Here is a 22,278-nt window from a genome sequence, read left to right on the forward strand (position 1 = left end):
TCTTCATGCCCTTTCTTGACTGACTCATTCCCACTCCACCTGCTGTCCAAGCTGAAAGTCTCGATTCCTCTTCCGTTCACACCCCCTGCCCATCCCTTCAGTCTCCAACATGGCAGTTCTCTTCCTCCGTGTTCACGACCCGGACCCCCTCCGCACGTCCGCCCCCACAGTCTTGCAGGAAGTCTTCATAGCCTCCCACAGGGACTAAGACAGTGGCCCGGACCTTTGCCCTGGCTCACCTCGTTTTCTCCCCTGACCAGCCAATCCTCACGCTGGAGCCGGGATTGTCTTCCTAAAATGCCAAACTGATCCAGCGATGCATCTGCTCGAAAACTATTGGCCACTCTCACGCTTTGCTGGAGGAAGGGTGAACTGGCCCCCATCCTGTGGAGGGGGTTGGGCCATACTTTCCACAGTTAAAGACTCCCACAGCCTTTGATTCCGTATCCCGTGGTGATATTGTCGTATGCGTGGAATGACCCACAGATAAGGATAATCGTTGGGGCACTGTGTCCATCCTCAGAAGTCTGGAAACATCTTGACTGTCCATCAACAGGCATGCTGGCTCAACAAAGAAGTCAGCAAACAACGAGAGGCATGCAGTCACTGCCAATAATACATCAGCTCGTCTGTGTAGACACGGGAGGGTCTCCAGGGTATGCTGCTGGGGTAGATGCTGTGGTTGTTCTGACCAGACCTCTCTGAGCCCCTCCGCCCCACCCAGTCTCTGTGTGTCCTTTCACCAGCTCTGATGAGCTGTCCCCCACTGGCCAGCACCTGCTACCCCTGCTGAAGTGGCTCCCTCAGGCTCCTGGAGCAGTTCCACCTACCTGTTGAGAGCAGGGAAGGCAGGAGAGCAGCGACCCCTGGGAAGGCCCTGACGGTGTGGCGCCATGAAAACCCAGCTTGTATAACTTATGTCCTGGTTTCCTCTGCAGAATCAGAATCAGGCAGGACCAGCTTCATGAACTGCAACCTATGCAGTCAGACACGTTCCTGTTTAAAGCTCTGCCTTCGCTATCTTTTTTTTCTTTTTGAGGAAGACTGGCCCTGGGCTAACATCCATGCCCATCTTTCTCTACTTTATACGTGGGACACCTGCCACAGCATGGCTTGTCAAGTGGTGCTATGTCCGCACCCGGGATCCTAACTGGCGAGCCCTGGGCCGCTGAAGCGGAACGTGTGAACTTAACCACTGCACCACTGGGCCGGCCCCCTGCCTTTGCTATCTTAATAATTAACAATTAATTTTTCATAATGAAAAAATTCATTCTGGATGTAATATTTATACAGTTCATTATTGATCTGTACTCATTGAGAAACGGAGGAATCCTTTTGTTTTCTCTTCTTTTGGTTTCTAATTTTTGGCCATATAAGTTGTGATGGTTAATTTTATGTGTAAACTTGACTGGGCCATGGGGAGCCCAGACATTTGGTGAAAGACTATTCTGGGGAGAAGGGGCATCTGTGAAGGTTTATTTGGATGAGATTTGAGTCTGTAGACTGAGTAAAGTAGATTTCCCTCCCTAATGTGGGTGGGCCTCATCCAATCAGTTGAAGGCCTGACTAGAACAGTAATGCTGACCCTACCCTGAAGAAGAAGGGACTCTTCTTGCCTGACTGTCTTTGAGCTGGAGCATTGGATTTTCCCCTCCTTTTGGACTTGACCTGAAACATTGGTTCTCCCTGGGTCTTGAGCCTGTTGGCTTTCGGGCTGGAAATACATCATTAGATCTCCTGCTTCTCAGGCCTGTAGATTCGGATGGGACCTCAGCTATCAGCTCCCCTGAGGCTCCAGCTTGATGGCTGCAGATCTCGAGACTTGTCAGCCTCCATAATCGCCTGAGCCAATTCCTGATCGTGAATCTGTCTGTATATATGTACAACCTCATGGTACTGTTTCTCTGGAGAACCCTGACTAATGCAGCAGGTTTGCCAAGAATTTTTCAGAACGATCCAAAATTGAGCAGAAAATGAAGGCCCTGAGCCCTTCTTATGAGGTCGTGCCGCTTAGGACATCTTGCAAAATTTGGCCTGATCACCAACTTGCAACGATATCGGAAAGAACGAAGATACTTCTAAACTCCTTTCTGTAACTGCACTTTGCAAAAGGTTAAACTTGCTCAACATTGGGAGTCCTACTTGCATCTGTCATGCTAGCTGGGGTATCTTATAATCACTGGAATTCCTCTGCCCTTTTTGACTAAATAACGAATTCCATAATAGGGCACACGTGCACACACCAAGTGAGCGTTGAGCACAAAGCTGGTTGGCCCGAGAATCTTCTCATTTTGTCTCTGTGCTCAGATTCCTGCCTAATTGCAAAAATATTGTGTAAATGTCAGTCACATGAATCTGTTTATGAAAACCCATTGCCATGTGTGCCTTCTCCCAGGACGCCACACAACGTGATTCAGGCCCGAGTCGCGTCCCTGACGAAAGACAACATTGAGCAAAACCCTCCTGAAGTTAAGCAAACGAGGGCAAAACTCCGCGGAAACTCCACATTGACAATCACGCTTCTGAATTCAAATTGTGAGCTGACGGTCACGGGCCGAACCACGTGCACGGCAGTCAGATCTGTTCTGGAGCTCTGGCTGTTCTGGACGACCCTGTTTTTCTACACATTGTGTGTAAGACCATGGCAGTCTTTAGGGTCTGAGGAAAATGAAAGCACCGGTCATCTATATCAAGTGAAACAACATAAATGTGCGTCATAATATCCTTATTAAAAGAAAGGGAGCAAATACTTTGTTCTCGCAGCTCTACTGAACGTGGTAGTTCTGCAGTTTTGAGAACAATTGAGATCCTACACATGGATTTAGAGGCAAGTTTTGTTCACGGTTCTGTGTAGAACAGGGAAGCTGCAGCCACCGTCCGGAGGATTCCTCACCAGGTGTCTTGGCGTGCCGTGCACGACGAGCACAGGTGCTCCCCCTGGGGGACCTTGCGATGGAGGGACTCCAATTTCTCCTACGGAAGAGGCTGCCTTCTTGCTTATGCCAGGTGTCCTTCCCAGACCAGTCACAGGACATGCTCAAACTTTCTTTTCTGGCTCCATTTTCTTTCTCTATCTCCATGTTCTCTGTTTTATCACAACTCCAACAACCATCTAGAGTGAGGGGCTGCCCCAAGCCTCCCCAGTGCCTGAGGCCGTCCTGACCTGGTAGGACAGAGCTGTGCATCCTCAGAGCCCTGTGTCCAGTCCTGGGGTCCGCCCTGCTGTGCACCCAGAATTCCACTTATGAGCCCACCTGTCAGTGCGGCACCTTGGTTTTTCTCTGGAACTCTGCTTCCTCGTTAAGCCCGAGGCCCTTCTTTGAAACCGCTGGCCTCACGGGGGCCTCGTACCCCGCCCAGCTCTTCCCACTGCCTCTCCCACAGGCCAGGAGCGGATTCCCAGCCTGTGCCAGCACATCACTGCTGCAGCCCCGCGACTTCAAGTTCTTACTGCCGCCCTGACTTCCCCCGCTGCGTGTTACACTTGCTGAATTCACACCCCACACCAGCAGCTGCTTACAGGAAGCTGCGTTTACTGGCCTGCGTGAAGGTGGGATTGGGGGCCGGCCTCCCCCAGGCCACTTTCCCCAGCCTCAGGCTGTCTGGCTCTGGCTGCTCCTTCCTCTTCCCACGTCCTGTTGTGTTGAGGCCTCTCGTGTGCCTGAGGCTGAGCCTGAGCCCACCCCAGTGTGACAGGACATTGCGGACCACCTGCTAGAGGTGGGGTTTCTGGGAGCAGTGAGAGGTCCAAGGTGGTGGAGATGCAGTCCAGCACCACAAGAATCTAACCCTTAGTAAGGGCACGGACTTTGTCCTTCCTTCCCACAGATGGACCTGGTTGGAAATGAGCCTGTGGTCCTCACTGTCTCAGTTCCGTTCCTCCTGGGCCTATGGTCGGCCCCAGGAGACCTGCCGGCTCCATCACCATCGGGTTCCACCGTGGACCAAAAGCATCTCTTTGGCTGGTAAGACTCTTCCTCTGAATGCTTTCAAATCTAACCCACTTCCACCCCAAAACCCAGGAGAGCAAGGCTCCCGGGACAGAGGCTTCGTCATGACTTTGTCACCGTTGGACTCACAATGCTGGTTCTGATCCTGCGGCTTAAGACCCCGGGGGATTCCAACGCCATCTCTGCACGTTCCCAGTTCTCTCCCTTGGTGACTCCGTAAGCTCACACAGCATCGACATTTGTTTTTTTGCACGTTTCTGTCTGTTAGTCGGTTTGTCGAAAGTCTTTCCTAAGATCTTCTGTGCCAGATTCTGGGGAGGGAGTCTTAAGAAAAACAGACCTCACCCTCAGGGATCTCACAGACTATCTTGGAGACGGATTTAACGTTGATCTCCCACCCTGATATTTCTGCAAAGGTCCCCTGCTGTGTTTTCCGTGGCACACTGGACATTCGGCACAAAGCCCTCACTGCGTTCCCAGGAACTCCGTCCCCACCATGGGCTGGGAGCATTTGGGGAGACGCACAAGGGCAGGGAGGGGCAAAGGTTCTGGGGCAGGCGGACCGTGCAGGCCAGCTCTGCCTGTCCACAGCTGTCAACGTGAGCAAGCTGCTGAACCACTTTGATCCTTAGCTTTTACAAAATGCAGCTGATGGCACCACGGCATGGTTTGTTGAGCAAATTAGAGATGGCACATCCAAGTGGACTAGGAGAGGACCAGCACAGAGCCTGTCACATGCTTGGGGCCCCAACTTCTACGTGTCCTTTTCTATTCATGACCCACCAGCAGGCAGTCATTCCAAACTGGATCTGGGCCTCGTCCTCCAACCAGGTAACTTGGATCCACCCTCTGACGGCTTTTCTCTGCTCTGAGCACAGTTGTGGGTTTTCTAGAGGAAGTCAAGTACACCGTGGGGTTGGGACCCTCCTCCTTAGGTGTACAGTGGGCCGGCTCCACCTCGGCTGGTGCTCAAGCCCCTGTCTCTGTTTGACCCCCAACACGGAACAGCAGCTTTCTGGTACTGACTCCCAAGTGCGATTTGGACCCTGTGCCTGTGCGAGCTCTGCTGAGAAGATGATGCTGATGGAGGCTTTTCTGAAGCAGAGGACGCCCCTCCACTGCATTAGATTCTGCCCAGTCTGGACAGTCGCACCTGAGAATTGTTCTTTGGAAGTGCGATTGATGTCTCCACCAGGCTCCTTTAAGGGATGCTGTGAGACGTGGCACTTTGGACCTCATCCTTCCTTTCGAATCTCAGCCTCACCCCTTGGATGGACTCAGCGATTAGCATGATCTCAGACATGCGATGTTTATCATCTTGATACCAATTGACTTAGCAAATGAACAAAGATATTAATGAGTTAATTTCCGCTGGGTAATCTGTCCTCCTCTGATGGCATATGTTGAAGATAAATGGATTCTGGATGGAGCGACTAGGCGAGCTTCCATCTCTCCCCGGCAAGTTGTCTCCCATACTCACGGCCGAGAACGAAGCCATCTGCACGGACGCTGGGTCATTCATTAATTTAGCCAGTATCCGCTGAGCCTGTCCTCCTGGTGGGGGCCACAGCAGGGGCAAGGCAGCGAGCCCTGCCCTCCTGGACCCTCCGTCCTCAGGGGTTCATGGTCTAGGGTGAGGAAAGTGTATCATAACGCAAGATGTGAATGAGTGAGGCGATTCCAGATGCTGCTTAGATCAGTGAGACCCTGAGAGCTGAGATGACAGGGGGAGGGCCAGGGTGGGTGGGAAGGGGTCTCCAGTTGGCTGATCCTGGAGGAGACAGTGGAGCTGAGACCTGACTAACTATTAATAGAAAGAACCAGCCATCTGAGCAGCTGACGGGGAAGTGTTTCAGGCAGAAGGAATAGTGGATTCAAGGCCTCTGCAGGAGGCACAGAAGGGTGTCGGGGCTGGGAAGAGAGGAAGCCCAAAGGAGATGGGAAGGTCGTCGGGCTGAGCATAGAGACGCTGGGAAGGGCTTTATTCTCAGGATGACGGGGGCCACCAAGGGCTGTCAGCAGGGCGCTCCCATGGTGTCATTCATGCCAGGATCCTCTGGTGAGTCTGGGGGAACATTTGTCTCATACTTGCCATCAGCCGGCATTTCCTGAGCAAGGTGCGTCACGGGAGCGTGCGACTTCCCTCTGAGGGGGTGCCCGCGTCCCCCTGTGTTGCTGTCACCTAGACAGAGCAGAACAGAAGGGCCGAGTCAACTCCCAGGCTGCTGAGTAAGGATGGGAGCTGCATCCCAGGGTCCGTCCCACCGCAGCACGCAGAGGGAGGAGGTGGCCACGGCCAGGGTTGCAGCAGTGGGACAGACAGACAGAATGATGGCTAAACCTTGATGAGCGGCTGCTTCACAGCCTTGTAGATGGTTTGGATAAGGAGTTCCAGGGAGAGATAAGAATCGGATGACTCAGAGGTCTTGGCTTCAGAAGCCGGATCCTTGGTGACACTTGCTCCTCTGCAAAAGGTAGGAGGGGTCGGCTTTCTGTCCACGGGGGTTGGGAAGGCGAGGGTATTAGGGCTTCTTTTGCTGACCTGGGGTTTGCGTCCAATGGCGAGTGGGAACAGAAGTTGGATAGATGAGTCTAGGGCCCACAGGTGGGTGGCTGGCTGTGGTGAGGTTTAAACCCCCACAGGATAAGGTCACACAGACAGAACAAGCCTGGAGGCAGGGAGCTGATCTCAGGTGTGCAAGCGCCGTGGCGCAGCAGATGGAAGGAGTCCAGCATCTTCCAGGGGCCACCTGACCACAAGCAGCGGATTCTCCCCCATCCCTTGGGACACCCCACTGCTGGCTCAAGGCCTCCACAATCCCAATGGTCACCAACTAAATCAGAGAGCCAGCAACCCCTGATGAGCGAGGCTGTCTTTTTGCAGCATCTCAGAGGGTTTAAAAAGAAGCAAACACACAGAGGGTGCAGGAAGGGGTCTTGTGCTCCTGCGTTTCCTAACCCGGCACAGCCCATCTGGAGGAAGGACGTGAGGCCAGGCGACCAGGGTTTCTGTAGGCCTCTGCGGCCTGTTCCGCTCTCGGGCCTGAAGCCATAAAGTCCTGTCACCCGCTTCCTGAGCACGCCCAAGATGTGCTGGGGATGCTTGAGAGGTTGGTAGTGTCGAGAACTTCAGCCCAGGGCTTCCAACCACAGTGTGTCTACACCACCCTGGGGCTGGATCCGAAGCAGCTGAATAGACACAGGTTTTATCATTACGCCCATTTTACAAGGGAAAAAGCGAAGCCCCAGAGAGGGGCTTGTCAGCATCACACAGCCGGTTGGAGCTAGAATCTTGGTCCTCTGCTCATCCCACCACATTACACCTCCTCCCAGGAAAAGGGGTCTCCTCACTCCGCCCCTCTCACACTGTCCGCATGGCCCTGGCCATCCGCACTCCCCAGGGCCAGCTCCAGCATCGTTGTGTGAGCACTCAGTTCACACCGAGGACAGAAATAACCCATGACCTCATCGTTGGGCCTCCGTCCTCATGAGCTTTCTTTCAGGAATTTTCTGCTGCTGCTACCAGGCCCCGGCACATTCATGCAGGAATCACACTGTTGTTCCTCCTCTGTTGTTGGTTATGGCTGAGCGGTTCCCGGAACCCTCCCGCCCAGAGGAGGGGTGAGAGGGCCCTGCTTACTCACGGCTGAGGGGAGACTAAGAGGAAACAGATGCGGGCAGCTGTGATCGCGCAGCCCAGCAGCAACCTCGCTGCTCCCTGCTCCTGGCTCTGGTCACAGAGACCTGGCTGGTGTGTCATGGAGATCGAGGCTGCCCGGTGCCCTTGGAGGCTCCTCCCCTGGCCCCACCGAGGCACAGCACAAGCTAGATGGTCCCTGAGCCTGGCCTTCCCCTCCAGAACCCCCAGTTCCCACAGGGACCCAGGATCCTTCCGGGGGGCTGCCTGGAAGTCCCCAGTGGGGCCAGCGCTGGACTGACCTTCTCTCTTCCTTCCATTCCATCCACACTTCACCCACTGAGTTTTCTCAGGGAGAGAAACAGAGTCAAATTTTTATCCATCTATGAATCTGCTCGTTTATTCTCTAACTCAACAGATGGTTCTGGAGTCTCTGCCACCCCTAAGACGTACTGGACATTGTTCTGAGACTGACAGCTGTGAGTGCTCCCTCCCTGCCTTTCGGATGCTCGCCTTTCGCCCCACCCTGCCTGCCGTGGGAATCTCCTGCCCGTCTCTGACGGGCAGTGGGTGGGCATCGGTTGATGTCCAAGTGTTTCTTGTGACTGGAAGCTTCTGCCCAGCAGGCAGCTGCCAGGAGAGAGCAGGAATCCTAACCTCATTTCCTCTGTGTGTAAGTTCTGAATTTGCTCCAGAAGCCACAGACTCCTGTTCCTAACGGTTCTTCAAGCATTTCAAGTCAGCGGCCATGGCTATGCACTTCCATGTCTACTCCAGTCCCCTCTTTATCCTGATGTCCTTCCTCCTCCTGCCCCAGGGTCCCATCCGTCCAGTCCTGGAAGCAGCACAGACCTAGGGTGGCCAGGGCACTTCTGCAGGAGTACAGCCCCATCCCATGTACCTGGGGCAGGATCTGTACCCGTCAGCCCTCCTTCTCCATAGGATGTCCTAAAAGAGTTGATGTTTGAACCTGAGTAAAGAGTTTTCATTTTGTCACATTGTAAAATGCTACCTGGATGCTCTGTCCATCCTTCCCATTGTGAGACCCTGTGGTTCCCAATCTTCAGACTCATGGGAGTCTCCAGGCTGACCCCGTCTCCAGTCATGGGTGTTAATCAGCCATCAGAAGTTCAGAAACCCTACTCCTTGGCAATCTTGAGGCTGGCTGACTCGGGCCTGGGTCCCTAACTGAGGGCCCAGCTCCCTAACTGGACTCCATGCTGTTCCAGGTCTGTCCCTAGCTCCCTTTTTTCCTCTTCTCCTCTCCTCTTCTCGTCATCACTCTCAGTGTGAATTCCTCCATCCCATGACCTGAGGACCATCAGCAATCGGGTGGTTCCTGAGTCAGAGACACTCACGGTTTGGTGGCAAATATTCTAACTCTCTGCAGATACAGCAGCTTCTGGTCACAAGAAATGATTAGGCATCGACCGGAGGACCACCAGTCAGAGGTCTGGCAGGGGAATCCCCACAACTCCTGGGCATGGCTCCTGCCCGCCGCCTGCCTGGCCCCTCACTCGCTCCCTCAGCCCCCAGCCCTCGCATCCTTGGGTTTCTAGCTCCTTCATCTGGGCTCTGCCTACGTTCTTCTTCTGCCCGGGATGTGGTGTCATCCTGGCTCCTGACTCACTTGCGGGGTGGATGTGGGCCTTTCCACTTCACCAAGTGGGGACCAGGCTCTGGGGTCCCCCCGCAAGGTGCCCCCTTGCTGGTCTGTGAGCCCCTGAGGTGGAACCAGCACTGTACCCCATCGTGCATGTCCTCAGGTCCTAGCAGGCCCTCCCGTGTGTGAGCTCAGTCCCCAGTTATGAACTGAATCCAGCTACTTACCAGGTGATGCCACTTCCCTGGGGCCTCTCCCCTTGATGCCTTTCTGTGCCCTCAGCTCTGAGGACCTGCCTTGGACCCTTGTCCAGGTGCTCAGCCCTCACCTGCTCCTCTCAGCTCCTTCCATACCACCTGCTTCTCCGGGCCCTGCTCTGCCTGCTGCTGAACTATCCCCAGGCAGGTCCCTGTGGTCCCGGATACTGAGCCTGTCTCCTTTCATGTCCCCTGTGTCACTGCTTCATACATCTCAATTTCCCCACCACGTTCGGGTGTTGGAGTTCCAGGGTCTAGAAACTTGGGCCTGGTCCAGGCTGTATCTGTAGAGAGCAAGCCAAGCCAGCCTCTTATTCTGACAATGATCCTGATTCCAATGATTAGATCAGGCCCAGTTTTAGCCTGTTGAGATCTTTGGCTCCAGTCTCGGATGTGTTTACTGTCCCTCCCAGCTGCACCTCAGTTGGAGTCGGCTCGCTGTCCTCTCTGGGTGTGTGTTGGTCGCTGATGGAAACGCTCTTGGGCCCGGGCCAGGTGGAAAGCCCTGCACAGTCCCCACGTGCTATCCTCAGGTCATCTCCTTGCTGCGTCCTTGACAGCAAACACTAGCCTGCTCGCAGCCTCAGAGCTCGTCTCTGATCACACAGGTCAGAGGTGTCATCTCTTATGGGAATGTCCACTGCACCAGGACCCACAGGACGACACTGAGCACTTCAAAAATAACGACTGTGATAACAGAGGTTTCTGGAACCTGGCATTAGTTTCTGCACTAGTTTTTAGGGCCACTTTAACAAACCACAAAGAGAGGGACGGCTCAATCAAACAGAAATGTACCATCTCATAGTCTGGAGGCCAAAACACCAGACCTGAGACCCAGGTGTTCTGGGCTGTGCCCCCCCAACCCAGAGGCTCTGGGGTAGAACTTCCTGCCTCTTCCAGACCCCGATGTTCTGGCAAATCCTTTTCTTCCTTGGCCCGTGGCCACGTCACCCCCATCTCTACCTCCGTTGTCACATGGTGTCCTCCTGTGTCCCAATGTCCTCGTGTTGTAAGGACACCAGTCATTAGATTGGAGCCCACCTCCTCCAGGGTAACCCCATCCTAGCTTGACCGCATCTGCAAAGACCCTACTTCCAAATCAGGTCACACACACAGGTTCCAGGAGGATGCGAATTTATGGGGATGGGGTTCAGCCTGCAGCACCTCGGCCTCGTGTGGCTGTGCTCCATCCTCCTTCCCCCTCTTCCTTTAGACGCACACTTTCCCCATCCCCACAAACTGATGATTTGCTCAGGTCTCTATGGGTTCCTAAGAAGTCCTGGACTGTCCGCCATTCCCCCGATTTTTCTTTCCGGTTTTATCATCGCCCGTCCCCTTTGTCCCGTGGGAGCTGGCCAGGATCCTCCCCTCCACGCCACCTCCCTCAGTCCCTCTGCACGATGGGGCCGTGGAGTTCTTCCCGCCGGAACATCTCTCTGACTTCCATCACCTATGGAACACATTCCCCGCCTCCCGCGCAGCCTCCGCTCCAGCTCCACCCAGTCATTTGTCTCTTCACACCATCAGCCCTCATGCTGCTGTCCTTTCTGTGACATCTCCTCCACCGACGATGCTCTCCCCACATGTCGTGATCCAGTCAGCTCTGTACCGCCTCCTCGAGAAGCCCTCCCTGATTCTCTCCTTTGAAAGAAATCTCTTCTCCTGAATCTCGTGGCCAAGGGCTCCTCAGAACACGCGTCATGACTTGTGGTTCTTTTCTCCTAAGCAACCAGGAAGGTGGAATCACTGTCTTCTTCACCCGTGTATTCCTGAAATGCTAAGCAGAGCAGGACTCGTGTCATAAAGGTTTGACAGTAGATGGATGATAAACGGCTGAACAGATGAAGAAATGCATTCAAAGCAGCTTTGTTGACACGTAGGATGAGAGGTCAAAACCTCCACTTTCTGGCCACAGGAACGAGCAAACTGTAAGCAAAGAAAATGAACTGGGAAACTGACGACTATTCCTTAAGAAGTCTTTAAGGGAAACTGGGTTATAAATTTTCCTTTGGAATTTGAGATAAGATCAATTTAGTTCCTAGAGCCCTGATTTTTTTGTGCAACTTTTTTTTATTCGAATGATGACTTTTACACCAATTAGCTGAGCAAAAGCAAGACATCTTACCTTAAACAAGACACGTGCATCCTTTGAGTCAAGTTTGTTTTCTCTCTGTACATCAGAAGTTGATACTGTCTACGAGGTGATAAATGGACAGTTGTCATAAAACAGGCTTTCAGAAGTGTAAACAGCGATCAAAGATCATCGCCCATCCTGGTGACAGTTCCCTCCCCTGCCCTGTCCTTGTAGACCCCTGCAGAAGGCCCCGGAACCGGACAGCAGCATGGTTTGCTCTCTGTGGGGCCTGATGTCCGTCTGCCACTCAATGGCCCCCAACCTGACGGGGACCAGGTATTGAATGCCAGTCCCTCAGCGATGCTCCCCCGCCAGACTCCAAGGTGGCTTAGCGCTAACTCCACACAGCCTTCTTAATATTCTTTAGTGAACAAGGACCTTTCTACTGCTGCACAATCAATGTCCAGGTGCCCCAGTGCCGTCTGCTCAGAACCAGGCTGTGCAGCTGACCCCACATCTCCTCTTCTGTCCACCATCCACTCTGGCCTCAGGCGGTGTCTCACCTCCTCCTCCCTCGGTTCACCTTCTCCTCCTCCCTCTGTCCACCTCCACCCTCTGTCCACCTCCCCAGATGTGTGAGTTCTGGGGAGAGGCAGGGAGGCTGACTGTTGCCGCTATTTTTACTTCTCGAGTCTTTATTCTGCACAACCTACGCGTCAGACTGCCCCACTAATTGAGCCTATGGAAGCTGATTATAGGTTGTTCATGCCATTGGGAAAATGTGTGCCAAATGGACTTGGCCTCGTGCTGGATGTCCGCAGGGAGAGGCCATCCTAGGGAGCCCAGACCGAGCAAATGAACTGGGATTTGGATGAAAATAATTCTCTCCATCCTATTTCTCCATCATCTAATGGCATAAATGAAATGTATTGACTTCCTTTACATTAAATCTCATTTATTTTGTACATGGTAAATTAATTCATCCATATAATAACTCCATTACTATACAGACTCATTATTTCCACCCCATTATTCTTTTGTGTCTCATTGATTGTTACTTATTTGGTTTAGAAAGACCACTCTCACTTTGGATAATGTGAAACATATTTAAAGCATAGAACTCACATTCTTTCTCTTAAGCAAAAAGGGGAGTTCCAGCCAATCTTGCTGGTTTTATTTATAGCATTTTCTTTTCTAAGAGAGGACAGGAAAAGTGAGTGCCTGCCTCCATCTCCTCTGGCTCCTCCTCTGTGGTCCCCCCGCTGGAGAGGCTGGAGCCAGCAGGGGCGGCGTCAGCGCGAGGGGCTGGATGTGGACCCCTGTGCCAGGTGCTCAGAGCAAATGCGCGATCAGAGGAGGAATTGTGTCATTGCTTCGAGGGAATGAATTAAACGTGCTTCCTCCTGTGTCTGATTGACAGCCCCGCACAGCGAGGAGCGGTATAAAGGAGCGGCTGCTGCCTGGAGGCCAGTGCTCGCCTGCAGAGCCGGCAGAGTCTCCCCAGAGCCAGAGACCTCGTCCTCCCTGGACGCGATTCCCAGCTTGAAATCAGCCATCGTGACAGCTTTTTCACCTACCAGGCAAGAACTTTCTTTTCTTTAATTTACTAAATCATTTCATTGTACTTTAAAGTTCAGAAAAGACTGTTTAGATTTCTAACAGGGGAGAAGGATAATGCAAAACAGATCTATAATTTAAGGTGGGGGGTATGTCTCTGACTGCCCAAAACAGCATCGTGTCTTCACATTGCACTTGTCCTACTTAATTGAAGAACGGCTGAGGCAGCGAGGAAATCCGTTTCAGCATGTTAATTGCAGGGCTATGCTAGGACCTCCCTCGGTGTTTGCGCCAGTCAGGGTTCTTGTTATTTTTATGAATGTACCTGCCTGGGAACTGGGGCAAAGGCTTACGTTTTCAACCACTGAATAACAAGTTTCCACATTAAAGTTTGGTTTTGAGCAGGGACCATGAGGAAGGAATTAGAAAAAAAATTTTCCTGAGAATGTGAAAAAATCATCTGAGAAATTATAGAGACTCCAATTCTAAACATGGTTTATAGCTAAAAAGTACTTTTGAACATTATTTATGAATAATATATAATAAACCTATGAAAAATGCTGTGACTGCCATAGAATATAACTGTTCTTAAAAGTTTGGGGATAATTTGCATATGAAAAGAAAGCTGATGATTAGCATGACTTCTCCTAAAAGGAAGTCAGGTTTGTTGCCAGGGGATGGGGAGGCTGAGGGCAGTCTGAGGAGGACAGACACTAATCAAGTCACTCTTGATGGAGGTAAGGAGATAGCCCTCAGCAAAGTTATTTTCTGCTTTGATTGCAGAAATAAAAAGAGTTCTACAAGACCTTTATAAGTTCTAATGACATTCTGTTGCAGAAAGCCTTTGGAAAAGAATATAACCATAAACATACACTATAAATATGTGAAAGTAGACTACATGTTAATGGGAGGGCGTGTGTCCATGTATCTGTAGAATGTATTATATGATATGATACGTAGTAAGTACTACAGTCTAATAACATTATATCCGTTGTATGTATTATATGAATCACACGTAACAAGTATTGCAGTCTAGCAACATTGTATCCCTAATGTGTATTGCACGATGTGATATGTAATAGGTATTGCAGCCTAATGATATCGATGACGTAAGGCTGTAGCAACCATGCCAGCGATTCCCGATCCTGCTGTTTTCTTTTTTGTTGTCACGATCCTATGAGATAAGGTGGGACCCTCACGTTCAGGTGACAAGTGGCAGAGCACTGATACTCTGTGACATTCTACTGTTGCAGAAATCAGAGGATTTGATTTTGTTAGAGACAGAGTTCAATTTACTCTGTTTAAGCTCATACTCAGGAGGCTGAGCATCTAGAACTTTGATATTAATATTTTGGACAGAGGTCACCTTTGCCAGAGGCAGCCGTCACCCGCTGTCTGTAGGGGACAGACGGGACACATCTGGTGGATGGTGAAAAGACACAGGGAAAGCACTCCAGATGTGCTCACCCACCGTTTATTTTAAGGTCACTTATGGAGTGCTTACTGAGTGCCAAGTGCTATTCTGTCACAAGCGTTTCCTCCTGGAATGTAATCTTCTTAGGAATCCTATTAACAGCATCCTTACTATCAGTCCTGCACTGGAAGCTCATGGAGCAACGATTCTCGATGCACGGCCATGTGTAGTGTGTTAACAAATACCTGTGTGGTCGCAGTGCTGAGTGAGGCCTTAGGAATATTCACTTGCTTAATTTATTTCTCATAATAAACTATGAGGTGGATATTTTAAACAACTATTTTTCATTCTACAGATGAAGACACTGAGACATGGAGAGGTTAGATAAGCTGCCCTAGGTTGCACAGCTGGTGCCTGAGGGAGCGCAGCTTTGAGTCTGGCTGGTCTGGGGCTTGTCTGCTATGCCCAGCTGCCTCTGCAACGTACTACTTGACAACAACTAAGCTCCTGGGCATGTCTGTGGGTCGATCGTGTAGGGCAGGAGTCTGGACTCCAGAGGGAGCCTGAGGGTCCTGCGAGGCACTCCCTTCCTCTGGGGAATGTGTCTGCTGCCTCCTAGGAAGACTCAAGTCCCAGTGACCAAATATTTCTGCAGACGGAGACTTCACGGATTTCTTCAACTCTGAGAAGTCAGCCACCGTTGGCATCCTAAAGAGGGGGAGAATGAGGGTCTCAGTTTTGGCTTTGACTCACAGCAGCATGCGGCCTGTTGCTGGGTGGGGCCTCGGTGCCCCACATGCTCATTCAGGAGATGAGGAAGCTGAGACCAAGGGGACGCACCAAGGTGGAGCAGGGGTTAAAAGTGGAGCGGGCTTCTAGCCAGGTCTCCTGACTTCTGGTCCAGCGTCTGCTGAACCGTGCCAATTGAAAATCCCCAAGAATGGAAAAACAGGCCTGCAGGAAAATAGAAAAGCAGAGCAAAAATGATTACTAAGTAAAATGCTATGATTTTCTGGTTATAGACACCAAATCAAGTTTATTTCTAAGCCATTTATACAGTTATTACTTATTCTATTTAAGTTACAGCACAGCTTTTTTTTCTTGGCTATTTACACAAAATGCCTCCATGGATTATTTTCACTATGCTAATATTTTTCTAAACTCAGACTTCCTGGGTTTAAGTCCTGGCTACCCCTCTCCTCAGCAGCATTGGTCTGAGTGTGCACTTAACTTTTCCCATCCTCTATTTGCCCATCTGTAAAATGGGGGTGATAATAATAGCATTTATCTCCTGGGTCATTATAAGGATTAAGTGATATGAATATTTAAACTGTGATTAGCACAGTGCTTGTCAACAAATACTACTCCAATAAATACTAACTATACTTAAAAGATTCCCATTTGAGAAGCAAATTTCATATCTAGATTTTGCTTCCTATAAATCCATTTGTTTCTGATTTTTACACACAAACTGTTTGTAATGGGTCATGTGAGTAAAAATTTCAGTCTACACTAAGAGTTGCAGCTGTGTGTTCATAACTGACAAGGGTCTGATTTACCCACAGGGCATCAGCGGCAGAGGGGCGGGATGCTGTGGACGCTGCTCCTGCTGGCTCTGTGGGCCTCGTCCAGCACTCAAGGTGAGTATGGGCCACACCTCCCGTTATCTGCGCTTCTAGGATGTGGCTAAAGGATGAGGGGCAGACAAAACAAAGTTTGTGGTTGGCGTGTCTAACCTGTTAGAACTTTCTTAACCTCATTTTAAATAAATATTTATTTACTTTTGAGTCCATAGAATATGAAATGATTTATTTTTGGAAAATCCAGGTATTAGATAAAAACATCTTTCCACCTAGAGATCCGACATTTTGCTGAGCACATTTTAGGCTTTTTTCCATATGCTATATCTACAACACCAGGAGGATTTGGTGTTTTATAACTTATTTTCTTCCCATCTTTTTCCTACTTAAAAACATATCATAAATATTTTCCCATGTGCTTATTTTCTTACAACATGATTTTTAATGACTGTATAATATTTCATCAGGAGACAAACCTTAATTTTTTTAGACCAATTCTCATTTACATTATTACTTTATTTCCACTGGTACAAAGGATCTCACAAAGAATACTGCTGTGAATAAATCTTTATCAGCATTCGTGATCACATCTTTAGGATAAATTCCAAATGTAAAATTGTGAGTCAAAGGTTTTAATTATTTGAAGGAATTTTGATATTTCAAAATAGTTCTACTGAAGGTGGAACGATTCAGACTTCAATCAGAACACAGTATTCTAATGTTTTAATTTGCCAATATTAGATGAAAAGTTACACTTTGCTTAAAACTTCTGTTCACCAAAGTTTCAAATTATTTAAAATGTTACAATTTTGGTGAGGTGCAATAACTGTTTTTTGCAGTAGTTTAAATGGTGACTCAAAACCTTTCAATTATAGGCTTGAGACCCATTGTTGAATCAGATCCTTGCCTGTAGCGTGAATTACAAGTGGAAGAATGAATTTCTACCAAAAAAAAAGACAGATATGATCATCGTTTATTTAAACCCGATGATCTCAATTAAAAAGAGCAAATAATTCAATTGCATCCTGAAAATGCATCAATAGCAAGGCTAAAGACCAGTTTCTTTTGTAGGATATTTTTCTGGGCAGTTGAATGGTAGAGAGAGGGTTGCACTTAAGCCTTGATATGGCGTGGGAGAACAGGATAGAGCAGGCAGCCTCAGAGTCCTGGTCTGGGACAAAATGTGGAGCAGGTGCTGGTGTGTAACTCTGGGCACGCTTCCTTCCTTGAGAAAGTCTTGCTGTGGAAAGTGTCAGCTGCTCTAAACAAAGTGCTCAGTGACGTGGTTGGTTTACCTTCTGCCGCACGCTCCCTGACCAGTCAAGGATGGACGCTAGCCCTGTGGACCAGCAGCTGCTTCAGGGACCACATTTTGAGTAACAGCACAGGGAGCGAGGAGAGCAGTTTCACATAAAATACAGCATTAGTGCCCCCCCCCCGCCCCCACCGCCCCGTGAAAGAGAAAGGAAATAATGGATCATTGAGTGGCCCCATTAATTTGCTCGCACATAAAGTCACGGGTGGCCACTCTGAGTACGAGATCGCCTCTCCCGGCTCCTGTTTGCCCTGCTTGCTGGTAACGTCCCTGCTCTGTTCCCTTGGGCAGCTGGTGACCAGGACGAGGACTCTACCTTCGACCTTTTCAGTGTCAGCAACATAAACCGGAAGACCATCGGGGCCAAGCAGTTCCGGGGGCCTGACCCCAGCGTGCCAGCCTACCGTTTCGTCCGGTTTGACTATATTCCACCGGTGAGTGCAGATTATCTCAGCAAGATGGCCAAGATCATGCGGCAAAAAGAGGGCTTCTTCCTCATGGCCACCCTGAAGCAGGACCGCAAGTCCAGGGGTACGCTCCTGGCTCTGGAGGGCCCCGGCCCCTCCCAGAGGCAGTTTGAGATCGTCTCCAACGGCCCAGCGGACACCCTGGACCTCACCTACTGGATAGATGGCGCCCAGCACGTCATCTCCCTGGAGGACGTGGGCCTTGCTGACTCCCAGTGGAAGAACATCACCGTGCAGGTGACAGGCGAGACCTACAGCTTGTATGTGGGCTGTGACCTGATCGACAGCTTCACTCTGGACGAGCCCTTCTATGAGCAGCTGAAAACGGAAAAGAGCAGGATGTACGTGGCCAAAGGCTCTGTTCGAGAGAGTCACTTCAGGGTACGTACGGCAGCATCAGGGCTGAGTGCAAGAAGAAGCTTTGCTGAGAAGTGACCATGGGTATCTCTTAATGTAATGCTTGTGTTGGAGTAGGTCAGGTTTGGCCTTGGAGAAGAACACCACTCAGGCACACACATGTAGACTTGCACACATAAACCACACATGCACACTCACATGTGTACAGACACACACACACGTGCACTCACGCATATGCACACAACACACACTCATGTACATAAATGCCATGCATACACACATGCGTGCTCATGCATCCGCACACAAACGCTACCCACGTGTGCACACATTTACACAATGCACACAGATGCATACTCATGCTCACACACTTGCACACAATAACGCTCACACACATGCATACACACAAACACTATACACATTTGTGTACTCACTCACATATATGACACCACACATGTGCACACACACAACACACACAGCTTTTTAAGCTGGGAATGAGTGGGGTAAGTTGTGGCAGGTGTACTTTCGTACCTGCACAGATGGTCATTGATTTCCAGGTTGACAATTGATTTGATGATCAAAGAATCAACCCGATTCAAATGTTTCTGGTAACCCCAGATCACTTCAGTATGTGGAAACCACTCCCAAATTCCAGTTTTAGTCTGAAGTGTTAGGAGACCAAATAAGCAACTATGCTTTCTAAGGAAAGAGCTTTTGATTTATGAGAGAATGTTCCATGTTCATCTCAGTTGAAATACTTTGGAAGAGGGTTTTTCTAAAACTGCAAGCTTTTAGAACCTGCAATGGCGGTCAGTACCCGGCTATCTTCCAGATGTGTGCGTATTCTTTGGAAATAAACGTGTTTAAACTCAGTTATTTGAGTAAAGGGCCTAGAGATGCTTAACTAGTTATTGAATTAATCTTGAGAGGTGATCCCATGACTGTTTATGGTTGACTTGGCCCCTAATGTATCGTGCATTGATCGTGCATGGTGTGGAAGGCAGACTTATCTTACAGACCTAGTGTCTACACCTGAGATTGGACCAGTGGATGTTTCCAAGACCTTTAGGCAAATACAAGAACACTAGCAATCATCAGCCTCCCCTGCAAAGAAAGAACAGGCTAGAACAGCGATCTGAGCATGTTCAGACGAGAAAATTTACCATGTGACTTGGGGCCAACTTCCTTCTTTTCTGTGCGACACTTTCTTCTCCTTATGTAAACTCCCATTGTCAATGTCATGCTTAAATACGAAATTTCAAAAGTAACCTATACAGGATAACCCAGTACGAAGAAATTTCAAACTTGCTGAGTATAGAAGCATCAAAAAAAACCCGAACCCATTCTCACTGTTTTAAAATTACATGTTGTATTTTTAAAATGTCATTTAGCGTGACATTAAAGATTCAGTGTTTATTCATTGCTCTATTTCTCTCCTGTGTACATTACAGGGTTTGCTGCAGAACGTCTACTTGGGTTTTGAAAATTCCGTGGAAGATATTCTAAGCAAGAAAGGTTGTCAGCAAAACCAGGGAGGTAGGTGTGCTTTGAACAACTTATTTCATATTTTATTTCCTATCTCAGATGGATTTCTACTACGATGTGTGTGTGTGTGTGAATGTGGGCTGGAGGAAATTTAAGGGAAAATATTTGATTAAAGTGCCATCATTGTCTTTGAGTGAGATGGCTGGCCAACTTAGACATGTTAACATCTGAAAATGCTAACTTGCTTAAAAGAATAATTTTGAATATTTTTTAATAATTCAAAATAATCCATTGGCATTTTAGCAAGATTTTAAATATATGAAAATTTTCCAGTCTATTAATGTGTGAAGGTCATCTTAATAAGCTAATACTACAGACACTTGTCAAACTTGGATGATGGAAGTTTTCTGATAGTATTCGTGGCTGTTGACAGTCTTATTATGAAAATCTACACTATTTGAATCATTGGCAGATAATCCCATATTGTCTGTTAATTGCATTTTGAATTTACATCCAACTATAATGTGCAAACATTTTCTTGAGTGTTTAATTTATGAAGGTCACTATATCGGGCTCTTTAAATGCAATATGTCATTGAATCTTCAAAACACCTTTGAGGTGGGCATGTTCATTTTCTTCATTTTACACATAGAGAATCTGAGGGGCAAGGAGGTGCCACTAACTGTCAGGTATAACCACCTGTGAGCAGTGAAGCTGGCTACCTAGCTGGTTTTACGGTCTCCAAAGAAAAGGCTCTTATCTGTTACACGAGTCCATTTTGTGACTTACTTTCATTAAGACCACTTCTTCATGTCATCTGTAAATTATGACAAATATTAATTGTTCTTTTGCGGATCGACATGCCAACTGTACGTAGGATTTAATGTCTGTAATGCGCAATTGTGGCTGTGCCATCCCGCACCCTAGCCCAGAACGGGAGCTTTGGTCTGACCACTCAGACGCCCTGGGTCCCTGAGGATGTGGCATCCCAAGCGCTGAGCCAGCCGCTCTGTGCCTCAGCTTCTACCCTGGCGGGCTGAGTTCTGTATCTTTCAATCTAAGGCTGTCCACCTTTCAATCTGTACATCTTTCGAATGTTCCACAAAGTACAAGGCAGGAAAAGGAATTCAGACAGTGATTTTGGGCAGGACTGTGGAGGGAGGACAGACTTTTCATGCTTCCTGCCACTGTCCTCAGTTCCAAACGCCTCCTTTGCTGCAGCCACTGCAGCTCAGGACCACATCTTGTTCTGTCTCTGCAGCTCTGGCTGGAATGACAAGTACCAGTCCTTTTGAGTGAAGTTGTGGTCTTTTTGGGGGAGGAGTGATTTAAAAAGCAAAAAGCTCTGTAAAGGCTAAGACAGTAAACTGACACTCGACTCTAATCCTGCCTGGAAGGTTCAGCAGGACACAGAGGAAGAAGGTGCTGGGCTGCTGCCTGATGGGGGACAGCCTTGCTGGTCCTTGAATAAAAGCTGAGTGTTCTTTCAGCAGTATCTCTGCTGGGCAGGCTCATCTCTGTGACAGAGAAAAGGAAAGGGAGACAGTTTACCCTACACAGAAGGAGGATGGAAGTTGCCTTAACCCCAGTCCCAGTCGGGCTATAACCTGAACACCACGGTACCCTATTGTGCCTTTTATCAGAAGGGTGAGCGATATGGTAATTCAGGGGCACTTGTCCTGAGTAACTCCTCAGGGTCCGTCTTCACTCAGGCTGCTGTGGATTTCTGGCTACTTTTTGTCGCTGCAGATATTTTCAATCTGATATCTGTGAGTGATGAATGTGTGCATGATTATATGGCCACGTCTGGCCACAGGCCCAGAGAGGGTGAGGGAAGCTCCTAAGATCAATGTGAATTACAACACAGATTTATAACCAAGCAATAAAAACTCAATGATAAGATGCCGACAGAATTATAGCATTTACAAGTCATAACTCCATGATGGAATGACTAAGTGAAATAAGGCATTTTAACCCTGTGACAGTCCCCACAGAGGAAGCCGGGCTGGGCTATGGATGAACGAGACGCATCCTGCCTGGGGCCCTGGGCCACGCCAGTCTGAGCCGCCCAGCTCTGTCCGAGGATGGCGCCTGTTTCTGGCCTTCCCAGATCAGTTTTGTAATGTGTGTCATAACCATATATGTCCCATGGATGAGGACTTCAGAGGGCTTGTATGATTCCTGGGGCAGGAGAAGAGAATCCCTAGGATGGGACAATGTGGGAGTCCGTCCTCGCCTGCAGGGGATTCCGTGAGGCTGGCGGAGGAAGGATGTCAATGTAGAAAAAAGGAAGGTGAAGTCTCTATGAAATTACATATTTAGCACGAGGACAGTTGAATCTGCCTTAATGCAGAACAAACAGCCTAAAGAAAAGATTTAGGATGGAAAAATGGGACAAACAGAGAGTTGAGAGGGGTCGTCAGGATTTACGGAGAACACGTGGCTGAAAAACAGATTTAGAGCCAGGGATCAAAACAAGGAACTGCCAGAAAGACAGGAAACTTACCTCTAATCGGTTTGGATAAGACGCATGATGCAAAATTCCAGCATCGGTGCGGACAAACGTGTGGGTCTAATGTTTTTGA

At 49.2% G+C, this 22,278-nt stretch overlaps 1 protein-coding gene across 4 annotated transcripts in view; it reads left to right on the top strand.

Annotated features, from left to right (window-relative positions):
• Positions 1-12,809: 12,809 nt before the first annotated feature.
• Positions 12,810-22,278, top strand: part of THBS2 (thrombospondin 2) — a 32,305-nt gene continuing 22,836 nt past the window's right edge. For 2 of the 4 annotated variants that reach the window (XM_070514817.1, XM_070514860.1), the window contains exons 1-4: positions 13,795-13,815; positions 16,058-16,132; positions 17,679-18,235; positions 19,660-19,744. In XM_070514817.1, the coding sequence (XP_070370918.1) occupies positions 16,081-16,132; positions 17,679-18,235; positions 19,660-19,744 (694 nt within the window). In that variant the 5' untranslated portion in view covers positions 13,795-13,815; positions 16,058-16,080. Of the gene's footprint in view, positions 13,102-13,794; positions 13,816-16,057; positions 16,133-17,678; positions 18,236-19,659; positions 19,745-22,278 lie in introns of those variants that run through there. The other 2 variants (XM_014865764.3, XM_014865763.3) reach the window with 2 other exon arrangements.

The sequence above is a fragment of the Equus asinus genome, chromosome 1, assembly GCF_041296235.1.
Source record: "Equus asinus isolate D_3611 breed Donkey chromosome 1, EquAss-T2T_v2, whole genome shotgun sequence".
NCBI classification, from domain to species: Eukaryota; Metazoa; Chordata; class Mammalia; order Perissodactyla; family Equidae; genus Equus; species Equus asinus.